The 17775-nt window shown below is 44.5% G+C and overlaps 2 protein-coding genes across 2 annotated transcripts; one reads left to right on the forward strand and one right to left on the reverse strand.

Moving 5' to 3' along the window:
- Nucleotides 1-385: 385 nt before the first annotated feature.
- Nucleotides 386-14514, reverse strand: LOC125945766 (uncharacterized). Its single transcript, XM_049668054.1, has 8 exons — nt 14310-14514; nt 13056-13130; nt 12570-12635; nt 10641-10736; nt 4468-4733; nt 2703-2862; nt 1640-2010; nt 386-463 (listed from the first exon to the last, which is right to left on the reverse strand). Exons 1-8 carry the CDS (start codon nt 14512-14514, stop codon nt 386-388), a joined length of 1317 nt encoding a protein of 438 aa, XP_049524011.1.
- A 2443-nt stretch (nt 14515-16957) lies between these two features.
- On the forward strand, nt 16958-17775 carry LOC119454418 (uncharacterized). Its single transcript, XM_037716361.2, has one exon. It carries the CDS (start codon nt 17191-17193, stop codon nt 17773-17775), a length of 585 nt encoding a protein of 194 aa, XP_037572289.1. The 5' UTR covers nt 16958-17190.

A 17775-nucleotide genomic window follows, 5' to 3' on the forward strand; every position in this document is an offset into this window, starting at 1 on the left:
TTTGGTTGCACCTGAACTAGTATAGCCCCACTAGCGCTCGGCGATATATATACATATATTTCTTGCCGGTGTCAGGCACCACTCCATGCCTGAAAATGTGGTGGACTGGAGTAGGATTCAAACTTACGGCCTTCAGATTTGAGGCCGGGTATTCTACCTCTGCTCCAGTGAGCAGCAACTTGACCAAAGCTTCATTTACGTCTTAGTGAGCAATTGATGTTCATTGATCAGAATGAAGCTGAACAGTTATTGATTTTTTATACACTGATGATCAGAGCAAAGAAATTATGAGGATAGAGTACATATTGTTAGCAAGCTTCACGCTGTCCGTGCACATGAAAGTGGTTGTCCGGCCTGAAACTTACTGCAATGGGAACCGCCAAGCCTAAGGCTCCAGGCAGTCAACTTGCAGAATGTTGGTGCTGTCAACTTGCAGGATTTTGGTTCTAAGGCTCAGTGGTACCTATCAAGAAAGGGGTCAGGCAAGGAGACACAATCTCTCCAATGCTATTCACTGCAGGCTTAGAAGAAGTATTCAAGCTCTTAGACTGGGAAGGATTAGGAGTGAGGATCGACGGCGAATATCTCAGCAACCTTCGGTTTGTAGATGACATTGTCCTATTGAGCAACAATGGAGAGGAATTACAACAAATGATAGAGGACCTTCATCGAGAAAGTGCTAGAATTAGGTTGAAGATGAATATGCAGAAGACAAAGATAATGTTCAATAGCCTGGCAAGGGAACAAGAATTCAGGATCGCGAGTCAGCCTCTAGAGTCTGTAAAGGAATATGTTCATCTAGGTCAATTAGTCACAGGGGACCCTGATCATGAGAAAGAAATTTACAGAAGAATAAAATTGGGTTGGAGTGCATACGGCAGGCATTGCCAAATCCTGACTGGGAGCTTACCACTGTCGTTGAATAGAAAAGTGTACAATCATTGCATTCTACCGGTGCTAACATATGGGGCAGAAACTTGGAGGTTAACAAAGAGGCTCGAGAACAAGTTAACCCAGGCAGCACAACAGCACTGGGCCAAGCATGGTCCAATGCTCGCAGAAATTGGTACGAACTTTGGCCCAATCCTGGCATCATGGCAAAGTGCAACCCGATCCAAGGTTCACCCACTGTTCGAGCCAAGATTGGCCTAACAGTTTGCCATTGTAGAATCCAATGTAGTTCGAGCATAGAGCCAGTGTTCAGCCACTTTGTATTTCAAGAATCCAGTGCTCAACCATTCTGTATCCAACGCGTTTCCAGCATATCCAGTGCTCAGCCATTTTCTATCCAACGCGTTTCCAGCATATCCAGTGCTCAGCCATTTTCTATCCAACGCGTTTCCAGCATATCCCAGTGCTCAACCATTCTGTATCCAACGCGTTTCCAGCATATCCAGTGCTCAGCCATTTTCTATCCAACGCGTTTCCAGCATATCCAGTGCTCAGCCATTTTCTATCCAGTGTGTTGCAAGCATAGCCTGTACTCAGCCATTTTGTTGCTTGTATGCTGGCTTACTGCCTATAAAATTAGTAGCTAAGGAAACGTGATGTAAAAAAGGGCAGGAAGGAAACACACAAAGCATAAACGAAAATATAATTTATTTTGCCTATTTTAGGCAATGCCTCAATTGATGCATACAGGGGCAGGGGGAGCAAGGGCAGGAGGAGCGGCAGGAGCAGGAGCAGGGGCAGGAGGAGCGGCAGGAGCAGGGGCAGGAGGAGCGGCAGGAGGAGGGGCTGCAGCAGGGGAAGGAGCATGGGCAGCCGGACAGGAGGGGCCAACGGTGGACTGGCCAGGGCCCTGAGGCCAAGGGTGGGGCAGGGAGAGGGCAGCAGTGGGCAGGCAATGATCCCTGCCCCGAAGGGAGGGATCATCGGGCTGCTCTGCTGCTAACGTTTCTGCAAAACGCCTCTTCCTGCCACCACCCCTGTCCACAGACCCTGGCAACCACCTCTTAATGAAGCCCTGAGCTTCTGTCAGGTCGGCCCCCCCTTTTGCACAGATGACATCTGCACACAAACATACAAAGAACACAATTAGTACATTCAACATGCACGCACAATAGAGCAGGCAAACACATTCAACAAAAGAAAACCTTAACATAGTCTTTACACACAGTTCATCTGACAGAATTTGCAACCGCAGCCAACCATATTGAATCGAGGTTCACAGCATGCTCAGCAACGAAATGCAGAATACGCAAAGTAATGCTGTGGGGAATCAAATACTGCTATCGCCTTCTCCGCCATGAAAATTCTTGATCCATTTACAGAATCTTCATCCCTGTTGCCTTCGTTGACATTCCTGTTTTTCCACCCTAACATAGCGTTAACATCATCAGTGATGACCACACCATGTCTTTACCAACCGAGACATATTCAACTATCTCACCCGCTGATGCTAAACGTGTAAGCTGCCTGGTGTGATGCAATTCATCGGCATGCTCGTCAAGCAATTCACCTACACTGCCATTGGCACTAGTGCAGAGCACACCTTCGCAACGCCTTCAAGGGCACTGGTGGCCGAGTGTGGCTTTCATAGTAAAAAATGAAATCAGCCAACAGGGACACCTAAATTTCTTCGTTGTAGAAGTTAACAATTTATATGAAAGACAGGATTTTGGCAAGCCATTTCGCTGTAGAGGAGTTCAGCTGTATACACAATACTTGCAAATGCAAAAGGATGACTAAGGAGGCCTTACCTGTGACTATCCGGCATAACTTCAGATTTATGAAAGCCCTCTTCCCCTTCCTGCCATGAAGGCTGTAAAGCACTTGGACGGGGTGTGCCATTACAGCCTTCATGGCATTCGATGCCACCTCGCGCAGCGACTTCCCTCCTATTTGCAGGAGGTGCTTGCGCTGCAAAAGACAAAAATGTGGTAATGAGCATGGTACGTGACAACGTTTTCAAGTTGAAAAATCTACCCAATACTACTAGAATATAATTTATTGCCAAGAGAAGTGAATTTTTAGCCAAGTGCAAAGCAAGACTTTTTTTGCTGCAAGAGGTTTGTGACGCAATGCTCTTTAATTGTAAATGTGCTCCACAACACCTGGAACGGTGTTGTGGAAGAAACACAAACACGAAGTGCATCAGATCTTCGTCTGTTCTGTGCATTTCATGTTTGTGTTTCGTAACCCTTAGCACTGTAACTGTGTTTCATAGTAACTACCTCTCCAAGCTTTCACCAGCATTAAAATTAATGTAAGTGCACCAATTCTACTTGTATGCAAATTGCCAATGCATAATTAAGAGATGTGACATTAGACTGCAGAAAAGTCGGATCTACACACGTGTGGCACAAAACAGCTTAAAGGCATACCGACACGATATTTTCAGACCTTCACATTTTGTGTTAAAGGGACTGACAACCAGTTTTTAAAGACCTAGTTTTGTGGTAACCAAAAGCTAGCCCTCAGCAGTGTTTACACCTGCAGCTTCGCAAACTGCGAAAGCAGCCCATCATTCTGCTTTTACAGGATGAGGGGAACTGCAGTTACCTGCTCACATTTTGGCCTTTTCAACCACTTTTGAAAATATCAAGTTGGTAAAATAAGTTTGCATTGTCATACAGACCTTCTTACATTTGTACAGCGTTTTTCCCCTAAGTACACGCCTACATCATGGCTGCCTGGCGCCCGTTATCATTCTGTCGATAGACTTACCAAGCCAACTCATCAAAAACAAAGGCTGTGCGCCACTTTCCTGCTCACTACAAATGAAGGCTTATCAGCATATTGTAAGTTAAAAAAATAACAGAAAAATGTGGACTGCATTTCAATAACAATACCATGAACCTCATACACTAATAGAAAGCCACATGATAGGCCTCTTATTCATGGTAAATAAAACTAGATTAAAATGAGGTAAATACAGTATATACAGAAGATCATTGCACCCCTTTTCCTGTACTGTGTCCCACTTGTTTGCACTGCTATTTATAATTCACGATGTATCTAGAACTTGTCCAACAAAAAGAATTTACGCACAAGTGCTCTGCATTGTGTCCTTCTACAGAGAGCTGCCAGTTTGCACTTTGTATCAGCAATGGATTTTTATTACCTTAACGACTTACTCTTTCTTCATGAATGTATCTCTATGGAGAGCTGTTGGAAATCGACGATTCAGCAAGTCACTATGCTAGCTCAGTGGCTATGGCGTTGCGGTGCTGAGCTCGAGGTCACAGATTTGATTCTGGCATTCATGGTCACATTTCGATGAGGCCTCATTGCAAGAACACTAGTGTATGCTTAGATTAAGATGCATGTTAAAGAAACTAAGGTCCAGTCGAAATATATCATTAGAACCTATACAGCAGGGAACAAATTATTTCCATGAACTCTTTTGTGTGTGCGATGCAAAGTTCCTTCACATAAAACCCACAGCATGTTTCATGAAACATGCACAGAACTTCCACATGTTACACATAGCCTTATAATTAAAAATAAAAGGGCAGTACAAACCAAGGTGGCAGCCACAGCCTCATCCTGCACGGCTGCCTCTGCTGCCTCCAATTCTTCAATATTGTTGGCAGGTAGCCGAGGAAGAACTGGAGGCACCGTCGACAGGGCAGGCTGAGACACTGCACGGGTCCTGTCGAGAGGCTCAATTTCATCCAGCCTCTCGGACACGACCCGTACCTCATGCCTCAGCTGCTGGAGCTCATGCAAGACGTCCCTGTTCTGCTGCCGCACCTCCAGCTGCACCCGCAGCACCCGCAGCAGCACCGCTGAAACACAAAAATATTTACTTCATAGCAGAAGCAGTACATTTAGGGCACATTTGATTGGTTGTTTCAGAGCACTCTGGTGAATGTAAAATATCAGGATTTGTACAGGTCTCGGTGGCAGAAATTCATAGGTATTCAAATGCTTTCAAGGCCGCGTCAAAGCTTTTTTCAGTGTGCAGAGCAGCATCCCGTGTATCATTTTCCTATTATAACACTTCCAAAACACTTTAAATAGCCTCATTGCACTATAAACACAAAAAGTTATACAGTAAATGCTTGTTAATTCGTACCTCATTTATTCGAACCTTTGGATAATTGAACTGACTGTCACGGTCCGGCCACGCAGTGTAGGCGTCTATGGGTAAACCAACTCAATACTGCGCATGCGCATCAGCTTCTCCATTAATTTGAACTGCGCGCTGCCACGCGGTGATAAAGAAAAAGGAACTCGCCACATATATTAATATGGCGAGAACCTCTATGACCTGCAATAAGTGGTTATTACAATAGTGCTGACCGAGAAAAAAAATAAAAGAAAGAGAAAGAAAACGGAAAAAGTGCAGTCCCCTGGAGCATTTTATCAGCCAAGGAAATGCAGACATGGCCTTTGCCAACGAGGATAGTGCGCGCTCCCAATCTTGGAGGCCATACAGCGGGCCACTGGAAGCCAAGCCAGCAGTCGTGCGAAATGGATCTGCCTGGGCACTCACCGTGGCTTAAGCTTTTTATACCATTGTTCTTAATGTGGAAAGTTTGCCGGGTCCACACTGATCCGCCATATAAAGCGGATCACAAAATCGATTTTAGATTGTACCCACTCAAGAAATTCCAAATGTTTTCAAGGGTCTTGAAGACATGTTTCAATTTCAAGAAAGTGTGCGAACCCTGATTTGCGTAAATCTGCTTTAAAGATGTCATGAAAATAAGTAGGACTAGTAATGAAATTGCTTAGTTTATACTTTTCATGCTCATAGTAAAGTAGTTGTTGTTTTCCACAATTTATGTGGAAAATAGCCTGACAAGAAGTTACATTATCGAAGTGTTTAGAAACAACCAGTTCTATGCGCTTGACCTTGACATAGTAAAGCAACAATGCAGCGTACCGAGCCAGCTGGTGAATTAAAACACAGGTAAACATACTAGCAAAATGTCTACACAAGACTAAGTGTGCGGCTGAATGCATCATAGGATTCTGTCCGAGCCAAACTGCTGCATGTTTACAAATGTCAGGTTTTCTTCATTTATGCCAAAATTCCTTGCTTGTTGCATATAGTAATGGCAGCTTAAGAGCTCTGAACCACATTTTATCATAGTCAAGAAATGCATTTGAAGTTAAAGTGACTATTTCAGAAATACTTTCCCATAAAAAGTACAATGCATTCAACAGAAGCAGAGTTATTGGCAATCGAAGAGCGCCTTGATCCCGTTCACGAGGCTCCTGGTCCTTCTATGACTTGCACTGTGAAGGCTACGGCAGAGTGGGGCGGGCATACCCACAACGTTCGTCCTATAAAACATCACCGTGGTGGGAAGCTTTAATTTTATTTTGGATGTTCACATAGTCCGACTACTTCCGATTTTGTCACCTACAATGCACCAAGCTCCGAGGCTATTCTCAACTTGTGGTGGAGTTCAGTGGGCCTCTTCGAATACCGCCCACGGCTTCCGGTCTGACTAGCCCCAACAAAAGAGCACGTCACAGTCACGTGACCCAAGCACTGCAACCGGAAGTCTCTCCTGGCTGCCGTCTGCTATTTGCTACTCGTAGACAGCCCCCTACCCAGCGTTTTCATAAGCATGGCCTCAGAAATGGTGCAGTCTCAGAGGCCACGTCGCCAACACAACCATAAAGCTTGCACAGTGGAATCGTAGCCCGAGCGCATAGAACTTTATGTTGCGCTAGCTAGTGAGCCTGAGAAACTTAAGCGGAATTCCCACACAGACATAAGCAATATCGTGATCGTGCCACGTCAGTCTTTATGCAGAAAGCACCCACCGACATCCTCAAAGCTCGCGAGACCATCTGCTAATTAAAGGCCCGACGCGTGTCTAGGAGAGAGCACGTGTACACGTCAAAAATCAAACACTCGAACTTGGTAACAGAAGGGATCAGCATATATGCTAACAGCAATCCCCTAAGCTCCTATTGTATCCCACCCCAGCTACCGGCGTGTAATAGCCACATGCAATACAAGATTCTTCACACGCTAATTTTATTTACCTGAAAAGAAAAATTTCCTTGCTTACAGCAATGAGCATGAAAGTTTTCACGAAACACATTACGAAAAGCAAGCATGTGCGCCTGATTGCTGCGCTTCTTTTAAAAAACACGAAGACTAAAACTACAGCAATTAGACGGCTCGTGAAAAACTTGCATAATGGCACACAAAGCACTGATGTAACAGAAGCAATAACTCAATGCACAGTAGTTGCTGCCTGGAGCGTGCAAAGTACACAGACGCACACGTCATCTAACACCGCGCGCATCTTTTTTAAGACATCCGTCGTCTGCTAGCTACTTGCGCTTGCCCGACCAAACATCTGCTGACAGTTCCAACAGTTTGCGGACAGTCCGGAACTTCCGGTCCGTGAAAAAATTTACACGGTTCCGACAACTCTGACTAGTGGGCGGAGCTTCGGAAGCTGTCCGAGCAAAATCGAATGCGGCACAGCAGTCCCAAGCAGTCTGGGACTGCCAGGAACTGATAATCGAAGAGGCCCAGTGTCCCATCCCTTTGCTGTGCTGGTCTGCTAGATGCAACTTTTCACTTATTTATATGACAATGGTACAATTTCTGACAGTTGAATGAAACGTCGCCTTTATGTTTACTTGTAATGAGCTCCGACCATAATGGTGACACACTTCAAAGGTGTTCAACTTCGAAAGCAGATTATGTGTTCCAGTCGGATATTGGCATTCGGGCAGGCTTGCTACGCACCTGGAGTCACATTGCCAGGAAACCACTTGGAGCACCTCAGCGAGCTACAATGAGCTCAGCGAGTGGGCTCATCACGACGACTGCGGTACCAATGTTCCATAACAGACACAGCTACACACAAATGTATTCCTTTTGCTACCCTGCACGACAGGGCTGGAGCGCGTGCCTGCGCTCAATTCTGGCCGTGCTAAGTAATCCGAATAGGCTTTGAACTGCAACAACCTGACCAACAGATATACAGTAGAACCCCGCTGTTACGTTTTTCACGGGACGTTGCGACGTAACAGCGGGGTTACCAATGCATTGGGTTCTATGGGAGCTGTGCCGGGACCGGCCGAAAACGACGTAACAGCCGGGAAAACGCAGCACCCGGGAACGTAACAGCGGGGTCCTACTGTAGTAGCCACATCCAAATTGCGCATTTATAAGCACTGTCTATAGTTCATTAAGAAGCGAAATCAATCTAGCCATCTAACCAGAAGCGGCCAGGAGTGAGAATGAGCTAGCAAGTGTACATGTACTTTTGAAAGTAGAGTGTTCACAATTAATCGAAATTAGCAAGACGCGACAGATACATCAATAAGCAGTGTGGCTAGACAATGGTCAACTTCTTCCAGAAGTAATTGAATCAATCAAAATTCAAAGTGAAGATTTTCCTTCACCACACCTTGGGCTTGGTGAAAAACACATTCTGCAGTTAACATATACAGTATAGACCACTTATAACGTAACTGTTTATAGTGCAGGACTGGATATAGTACGGTCTTTTCAGACTCATGTTAATTTTCCCATAGCACTCCATGTATATGCATACCGCTTACAGTGCAGCCGCATGAGACGAAATACCGGTTATAATGCGGCTTCCGCGGGAAAATCTCGCCGACAAGGGCCGCAGCGAGCACGCTTCTCAACAAGAAGCATGCTCTCGACTGGCGTGTGCATTATTCAATGCAATCAAACATCGGTTAATTCGGACCTATTTGTGTCTTTAAATCCTGTATTCTTGCTTTTACGGCTGCGCATAACACCGTGTTGGCCGTGGGCTTTCGTAACTGCGTAGTCGTCATCGACGATCGTGTCGATAGCGGCCACGGTTTTCTCCGCAGCGGTAGCGGCGAACAGTAGTTTCGTTTTTACTCGGTACGCACGTCGGGCGCGTGCCTCGAAAACTGTGTAGTCACCATCGATGATCGCATAGATAGCGAGCGCGGTTTCGACGGCCAGTTGTTGCTGCGACTGGACGACTCGGTGCATGCGTCGGGCGCGTGCCTTCATGCAGCACCACAAAGTCGCCGTTCATAATCGCATCGATAGCGGTCACGGTTTTTTTTCGCAGCGGTTGCGGCAAACAGTTGTTTCGATTTGACTCGGTGCAAAGCTGTCGAACTTGAAGAGCACCGGCTACATCGCGATTATGTTTGCGCCAGCTCACTGGCGAAAACGTAATCGCGATGTGCGCGCGATAGTACAAAGCGTGTCTACATGCTTGGTCTACATGTTTGCATACGTGCAGGGCTTGAAAATCGTTTTTGGTTATAGTGCGGTACCGCTTATAGTGCAGATATTCGAGACTCCGGTGGCTTACGTTATAAGCGGTCTACACTGTACTACTGTATCTCAGCCGAATTTTGCACTTGTGAGCAGCACGTGCAGCTTGCAAGTGGAGTGTGGAGTCACTTTTTTCTCAAGCCCTTTTTTCAACAGAGGCCTTCTCCTCAACCCCTTGGGGCTGCTGGCGGCTGCCCCTTGACGTCAGTCGGAACATTCCCAGACAGCGCTGCCATTGGCCGATCCGACATGAATAAAAAAAATGGTGCTTGGTTCAGTGAACTTCCCGGCTGCTACTGTGTATATTTATTGACACAGTTTAAATAACAGGCTGAAATACACGAAAATCTGTACTTCCAGAAGAAGCAGACTATTATCTGCTTAGCTCAGCTGCACCCACATTCGTACAAAGGAAAGTCAAGCCACACTGCTTATGAGTGTCGCAGTCCGATCTCGCTAATTTCGGTCAGTTTTGAACACTAAACTAGCCTCGAAAGACAGAACTTTTGCCCACACTACATGTACACTACACCGGCCACACCTCACATGAAATGGCAATTCGCATCTAGAGTGGATGCATGCGCTTAGGCTCTGCAAACACTGCTTCCAGCCCCTCCTGGCTAGACACCTTGGCAGACATTGCTTCGTAATGAGGTTTTGATAAAGCTTCAAAATGTAGTTTGGATTTCTGTACTATCACTGCAGGACAGCCAGTCCGCACCATGTAGCATGGCCAGACTAGATAGAGCACACGAGTGCGAGTCTGCAATCCAGTCCTGCTGTGCGCATAGCAAATGAGCTACATTTGCATGTGGCTGTGTCCACTGCCTAGTGTGCAAACTGCTGGAAAACTTTCCCTGCTTGCTAGATGTGGCACCATGCGACTTATTCTGTTCCCCGTATGCAAACTGGCGCTCAGGGGTTTCGGGGCTGGGACTACAATTCAAAAGGAAAGAACATTGCTGCTTAAGTGCAAGGGTGCTTCCAGCAATAGAAGGAGGTGGAACCAATGTATTGTGTCTAATCGGGAGTACTTTGAAGGAGACCACAATATGTCTGAAAGTTAGCGAAATTATTTCTTTAAAACATATGGCAAGAACTTTTGAGACAGACCTTGTATATCTTTGCGTCATCATTTTTGATTAAGCATTTCAGGATTGGAAAAAATCTGCCAGTAGAAACATTGCACCATATCTGTGCCACTTATGATAGCAATTGAACACGTTCTCTTCATAAACTAAATGATGCCAGAGAGACATTTCAAATAACGTAGCAATTTCAAAGCCTAGAGCTTTTTGTTGCAGAATGATACAGATAACATTTCTGTCATACGTTAGGTGTCAAGAATGAACTGCAGAATGAAAGCAACCTCGAAGTTACTAGACTTTTATGGGCCATGTAAAAATGTAAAGAGACTCACACATCATCTCCTCGGAACCTTCCCTTTGTGGTGGCTCCAAAGGGGATGTGCCGGTGGCGCTTTCCCCTGCTGGTGCCCTTGCAGGGCATGGTGAAGCTAGGGTAGAGTAGCAGCAATCCACAATTAGTGCCAGGATAACAGAGCAACAAACCCCCATTTCTCATCCACCATTATATAAACAAGACCCCAGCCAAGATTGGTTGCAAGAAACCATACAGACACACATTTCCTCCATTTCTATAGCACTTAAATTTTGTACAATTACAGACATTATGCGTAGTTTTGGCATAATGTAATAGTAGTGCAGTGGCCCTTGCAACTTTAGCCTAATAAATGAAGCATGCAACCAGTTTGAAATATACCAATAGAAGTGCAATTCCCCACACAATGACCATGCATAATACACGCTGCAATAGAAGTGCTATTTCCCTCCTTAAAAGTTTTGTATAAACATCACAGTGGCCGAGTGCAGATAGGAAACACGATGCACAGATAGCAAATGGGGCTATACAGTGGTGTCCCAGTGCAGTTCTTGAAAACTCGATAAATTTATCAAGTTCAAATTTTCCACTAAATGGAACATTGAGAACACTAACTACTCTAGAAATGGCATTACACCCAATATGGTGAGATATTAAAGGAAAGTTACTTGAGAACTTTCAAGTTCTGTACAGTGATGGAGACCCGGGAGTTATAAAAACAGGGGACTCAGTTAGGGTAGTCTATCACCATTCTATCAGTACAATAGAACCCAAAAGGCGTACAAAGGAGTTTGTGTTTTTGGGGATGCTCCTTCTAAAACACACTATTAAATTCACTTTCCTAACTTGCCTGTGTCTAAGGATCACAGCTCAGCATACGATGGGCCACTTTTCAGATAATAGAAACTTTTTAAAATATCCCTAAACTTCTTGCGAACATTTCAAACTTGAACTTGCCTTCCTGGAAGAGTTCTAGTCATTCGAAAGCACATAGCCTCTTTGATAATTACTTTTAAAGGGGCCCTGGAGAACCCTTTTCCAAGATTTGAGAAACACATTCTGCTGTTGAGTGCAGCGTTGTTCCAAGGAATACAATTTTTTTAAATGTTTGAAAACGCCTCATAAGCGAAGGCATTCGGAGCATAATATTTACTTTCCTTAATACCCCTCAACTCATTTGTTCTCTTAAGCCGGAACAGTGCCAGTGGCAATGAGAGGCCTATCACACCTCACCTTTATTTTTTCGAAGCAAACTTATGGTAACTTTTCAAGATGGGTATCAGACAGAACTTTCAAGAATGATAACAGAGTGGCAATGCTTTGGCAATTACCCACTTGCTAATTCTCTATAATAAATCTGACAGGGTATGAACACAAGTAATTTGTTAAAAGAACTGACCACATAATGCCTACTGGAAGCTAGCCAGCATTTAAAAAAATGAGGAGCAGCCCTCTGGAAAGCCATCTTTACAAACTGCTTGTTAGCTGTTTCCGCTACATGTAGAATGTGTTCGCTTGCCAAGATCAAAGGGTGGTTCAGTGCTGCTTTAATGCATAAATAGCAAGAAGGTCTCGGTTTATTTTTCAGTGCCACCTCCTTTTAGAAATTCATTCTGATAGGCCACAACAAATGCTGACTTGTGCATATTGGTCAGTACAGCAACGCATTGACAAGCTTTCCAGCCACATGCAAAATAAAATTGCTACTACAGCCTACTCCCTAAGTTGACTCCAGCATATTCGATTCCATTCAAAGGTTCCTGCTGAAGCCTATAGATTTCTATGGGACCAACTTTTGTTATACCAATCCTAAAATGAATTCAAACTTGGCTGGTCATTGCACACGTGTTTGGCCCTAATGGTGACCACATCAGTTTCGAGAACCCTAATAAAAAGACCAGAGCTGGTCAGTTAAACACACAGCATGGTTATTTTATGGAAAGCTTACGGGGTGCAGGTAGCTCCAGTCGAGGTGAAGCAGCACGCCCCTCTTCACCATGGCCAGCTTCAATGCCTAAATAGAACATTTATGCGTGTACATTTATTTTTGAGCCACTATATACTAAATCAACAATTCAGAAATTTTCAAGGCAAAGGTATAGTCATGAATGAAAAAGTGGGCTGTTTAGGTAGCATGGAGATAAAAAAGAGAGAGAGAAAAGAATGCAGCTTCTTTAAAAAAAAGTTCGGCAGTAAAAGAAAGAACACTTTGGTCTAAAATACTCAACTATACACCACCATTTTTGGGGGACAGATAGAGAGCTATGCAGGAGGCAAGCACATGTCAACACAAGTTTATATTAATCTGGAAGTGGCTGTGCAGTATCCTGGTAACCTTTGTTGCATGCACTTCGACTTGCCACTTGCTCCAAGTTCGCCTTCCCCTTTCACATAAGCACAAGTATAAAAAAAAACAATAAACACAAGCAATTACCCGACAGCTCCGTGGTGTCGACAGCAGAATGGCATTCCGCCTTCTTGGCCCTCTTCTGCGCCTTTTCATAAGTGCCTTTGAACAAAGTAATAATATTAAAAACAGATTATAATAGACACTAGGACGACAAGCAACCTGTTAAGCTGTGCAGGCTACATTCTGCAACAGACAAATGTAATGAAGATATTTGTGACTGCTGTGAATGCCCACAGCAAACTGCACAGACATTGTGAACAAGTTGGCACAGCTTTGATGACGTCAAACTATCAGTGGTACAAGTTAACATAACTCAGGAACTGTAGAATGGCACTAAAGATTTAGTTTGTCATTGTTACAAGCCCCTTTCAATGCAAAAATGCAGATTGCATTTGGTATAACTTGGGATGGCAACATTCAAACTGACCAAAAGGTGCAAGCCTCTTGGTGCACAGTTTTTAAAGTTAGATGTTAGAGTTAGAACTATGCAAACTTCTAAGGTAGTTTTACACCTGCAAGATAGCGGCCATAAAATGACAAGAGTGCTGTTAATATTCAAGCCATTGCTAATTTTACAGATGCAGGCATTGCAAGCTAGGTGGGGGAAAATTGAGCATAATAATAAACAGAGAAGGCTTGATTACTTTTCTGCATGTGCAACAATGGTACTTGTCAACAATAATTGCAACATTTTTAAGTTATACAGAGTGTATCGTGCACAAAAAATTTGCCTTCCCTTATGGGGATGTGACCTGCTGTAACAACAGCGCTAGCATAAACTTGTGTCGCTGCCAGCAGGCAGCGACACAAGTTTATGCTAGCACTGTTGTTGCAGCAGGTCACATCCCCACAAGTAAAGGCAAATTTTCTTTTTTTCTTAAGAACCAGGCAGTTAACTGTGTTAAGTGTCATACTCAACGAAGGCGACCCCAAAATGTGATAGTTCTGCAAAATTTGAGCAAGAACAGTGCAGTGATGAGTGCAAAATCTTTTTTCGAACAGGCATAGCGAAATATTCAGCACCCTGTATGAAGAGACATGTTCCCATGTTGTGTTATTTAGAAGGTAAACAGGCATTGTGCTAGTCAATCTGCACACACACACAAATGTACACTTAGTAATGTTTAATTTCAATATGTCAACAATTTAGAAGTGTGTCTGCTATTACATGATTTCAGTCTAGAGTACAGTCACATATGTCCAAAGATAAAAAGTATGATACCAAAAAATACTAAAACAAGCAAAAAAGCACAGTATGTTAACAATGTAGTCACTTACTGCACCTCGCCAGGACTACCGCTGGGTACGTCCCCCAGTTTTCACTTGGGGGACGTTGTTTCTGGACCCAGGATTTTACTTCAGACCCCCTCGTATGCAGGGGCCAGAAACAATAACGCTCGTCCTCTGACATCCAAGAGGATGGCACCACAGCAATGGTGTCGTCCTCCATTGGAAATTTGACGACCCTGTATGGCTTCGGCATCCTGCATAAATAAAGCAGCTGAGGAGGTTGCCAAAAGGTTGCACCGACTTCATTTACTCATCATGCACCGTTTAGTCAAAATCCAGGATGAGAATGCTGCTGCAAAAGCAGACAGGCTAACACTTTCCAGCAAAACTTCAATGTTCTAAGATAATGAGAAGGGGAACCAAAGGGCCCACTTTTTTGTTACAACCATACAAAGCCAACAGACAATAAAGCATAAAAAAGGAAGAAAAGAGTGAAAGCTTAGAGAAAATTGTCTCTTTAAATTTCATTTTACAAATAATATGGAAAAGGGAAATGAATGTGGACAAGAAAACAATTTGCCCCTGTTGGAAACTAACCCAACACCTTCCATATACGCTGCTCCAACAATTGTGCTGTGGCGCTTATCCTCCCATCCGCTTATTTTGGGTATTTGTGCGAGTACAAAATCTGGAAATGAAGAATTTTAGCCAGCACCAGCACCACTTGAGGTCATGGCGGCAGATGAAGCACATGCTTTTTTACAACAGGCATCATTTAGTAACAGAAACTTAGGTGTAGGCAGCTGGTAATGCAGATGTGGGTTCGGCTCTCATCTGCAGCAAGTTGCCTTTTCATCCACATTAATTTCTCGTTATACTTATTTATTCATCTAAATTAAAAACCACAGCCATTTGTCTGTTGGCTTCATAATGTTCTGTGAGGAAACATACTATGTAGGTATAAATCCTGGGAGCAATATTTGTAGGAGGCTCTTTGTAATCCCTTGTTGGAGAAATAGTGAACAGCATCTCCATATATTGACCCATGAGCCCCTAGAGATCCCCTTTACTGCAGACCCCTTACCCTGGGTGAGTCCTCAAAGCAGACCTAACATACTATCCAGTTTGTATATGTTGTAGTGGATGACAAGTATTATCACAGCAGCAGCAAATTAATGGGCAACTAAAAAATGTGCGAAAAAAGCTTGACTCTGGCTAGAAGATGGGGTAACACCGTATCCTCATTGCAATAGGCGATTTGAAAAAATTGGAAGGCAGCTACACTACAACACTGTCCTCTAACCAAAATAAACCTGTTGACTGACCAATCTTTGCATTTCTTTTATGAAAGCAAAAGACAGAATGCATCACTGTCTGCATAAATAGGTTACTCTTTTGAATTTTGACTTATTCAAGATCTTTAATGGTTTGTTATTGAGTGTTAACATGAAGGTAGGAGGAGGTATAAAAGCGCGACAGACAATCCCTGTCATTCTGACAGACAAGTGCAGCCAAGCTAGATTTGGGAGAGAACCCAATTTCTGAATTAGACTATGGGAAAAAGATTTATGAAATAATGAAATCCAGAAGCAAGTAAGGCTCCAATTACAGAACAATAGCCAGCACCACATTTGAACAATCCACACTCTATCCAAAAATCTGCTTTGCAAATGAGCTTTTGGTGGTGGAAGAAATTTTTTGTTGTGCAGGAAAGCCAACTTGCCAGTTTTGCATAGTGCTCATGGTGTATTAGCTACACTCTGCCAGCTGGTCCTGCAAATGAATTTCCATTGTATGCCCATACTTCTAATGCAACTTAACACACGTGAATTTTGTATATGTAATGAAATGTCGGTCTCACGAAAAACAAAATCGTCTGTGTGGAAGCGCGACTGTCACGAATAAGCAATTGGTGCAAAAGTTAGGTGCAGAGCTATTACTACTGACATAAACCACCTCATGACTTGCCGAGAAGCGGGTTGACACTGCCTGCCCATTATCTCATAATTTCTGCCTAAGGAAGCTGGCAAGCCATCAGCAGCTTATATAGCGTGCCAGTGTTTGCAAAGAATAGCCGCGCTATAAGGAGCCATTCTGCACCTAATCTCCGCGTCGAGTACGAGGCACGCTGCAATTCAGTCCCCCCCCCCCCCCACCCCCATGCACTGAATCTGTTTCAGAGGTTTTGCTAAAGGTCCTTCGTGTGTCACAAGCGTTCAGCTATTTACATGCGCCGTTTGATGCATGTGGTCGATCCACTGCCTAAGGCTGGAGCTTTCTGTGCAAGCATGCGAAATCGGCGGTTTTATTAGAGCACGTATCCTTTCGCACGAGGTGCAATTAAGCTCGCCTCCCATGGAGAGCAAAGCTAGCGGAAGGCGGTGAAAGTTTACGCTAAGTTGTGAACAACACGTGGCTGAAGCGAAGAGTTACATGCTGATCTCATATTGTGGCACTAACACGCACCACTCGTACGGGACGAACAGGGATCCATTAGGCCACGCCGAGCACTAAAGAAGTCTCTGATTATTTTTCAGGTGCTTCACTGTTCGCATAGAATCCACGTGGCTTTGTTTGGCACTGTTATAGCGTGACGTCGCATATCACTGCGCACCCAGTGCGCGCATTCCTTGTGTTATGGATAAGGTGATCCGTGTCTATATAAGTGCACTGTGAAATAAACGGTCATCCTTTTGCTTGTTGGAATGCTGCCTGTTCGCTCTATCGCACTGGCGACGAGGATGGGATGTGCCCGCTTCCACTAGCTCAGTGCTGAAGCAGTATCGTAGACAGTCGGCGGTCGACAGCCACGGAAAGGAAGGCGGCGGCAGCCCTGGCCCGGAACGGTTGAAATCGTCGGTACCACAGCAACGAGTCAACGCAGTCATCGGGAGAGCGAACCGATAAGTATACCGTCACTGCACTGGAAATGGCGCGACTGGGGAAGCTAGACGAGTACGACGAGAAGGAGCAGAATTTTGAATCCTATTTAGAACGCTTTGAGCATTTCGTCACTGCAAACGATATCAAAGAGGAAAAGAAGCTGTCCGTATTTCTGAGCGTGATAGGACCACGAACGTACGAGGTGCTCAAATGTTTGGTAGTACCCGCCGTTCCTGGGGACAAATGCTTCGAAGAGGTGACAGTGCTGTTGACGAAGCACTATAGCCCAAGCTGTTCTGTGATCGCCGAGCGCTGCAAATTTAACAAGCGGGCACAAGAGGAACAAGAAAGCGTCGAGGATTTCATAGTGGCCTTAAAGCATTTAGCAAGGAAGTGCGATTTCGGTCTGTTCCTGCAAGACGCACTGCGAGACAGAGTAGTGGCAGGCATAAGACGCGAAGAAACGCAACTCGCCTTGTTTGCTGAAGACAGTTTAACCTTTGAAAAGGCGTGCAAGATAGCCTTGGACCGGGAGCAGGCTGCGCGACAAACAGCGTTACTGCATGCAGAAGGCAAGGAAGCGACGCTGCATGCCATGGCGATAAGAGTTCAGGGAACTGAAAGAAATTGA

The sequence above is a fragment of the Dermacentor silvarum genome, chromosome 5, assembly GCF_013339745.2.
Source record: "Dermacentor silvarum isolate Dsil-2018 chromosome 5, BIME_Dsil_1.4, whole genome shotgun sequence".
Classification (NCBI taxonomy): Eukaryota; Metazoa; Arthropoda; class Arachnida; order Ixodida; family Ixodidae; genus Dermacentor; species Dermacentor silvarum.

Coding starts and splice junctions, on each gene's coding strand:
- LOC119454418 (XM_037716361.2), top strand. CDS start 17,191: ATGGCGCGACTGGGGAAGCTAGACGAGTACGACGAGAAGGAGCAGAAT.
- LOC125945766 (XM_049668054.1), bottom strand. CDS start 14,514: ATGCCGAAGCCATACAGGGTCGTCAAATTTCCAATGGAGGACGACACC. Junction 13,131..14,309: donor GGTAGTCCTGGCGAGGTGCA/GTAAGTGACTAC, acceptor CTTTGTTCAAAG/GCACTTATGAAAAGGCGCAG. Junction 2,011..2,702: donor GTTATGCCGGATAGTCACAG/GTAAGGCCTCCT, acceptor GTTTGTGTGCAG/ATGTCATCTGTGCAAAAGGG.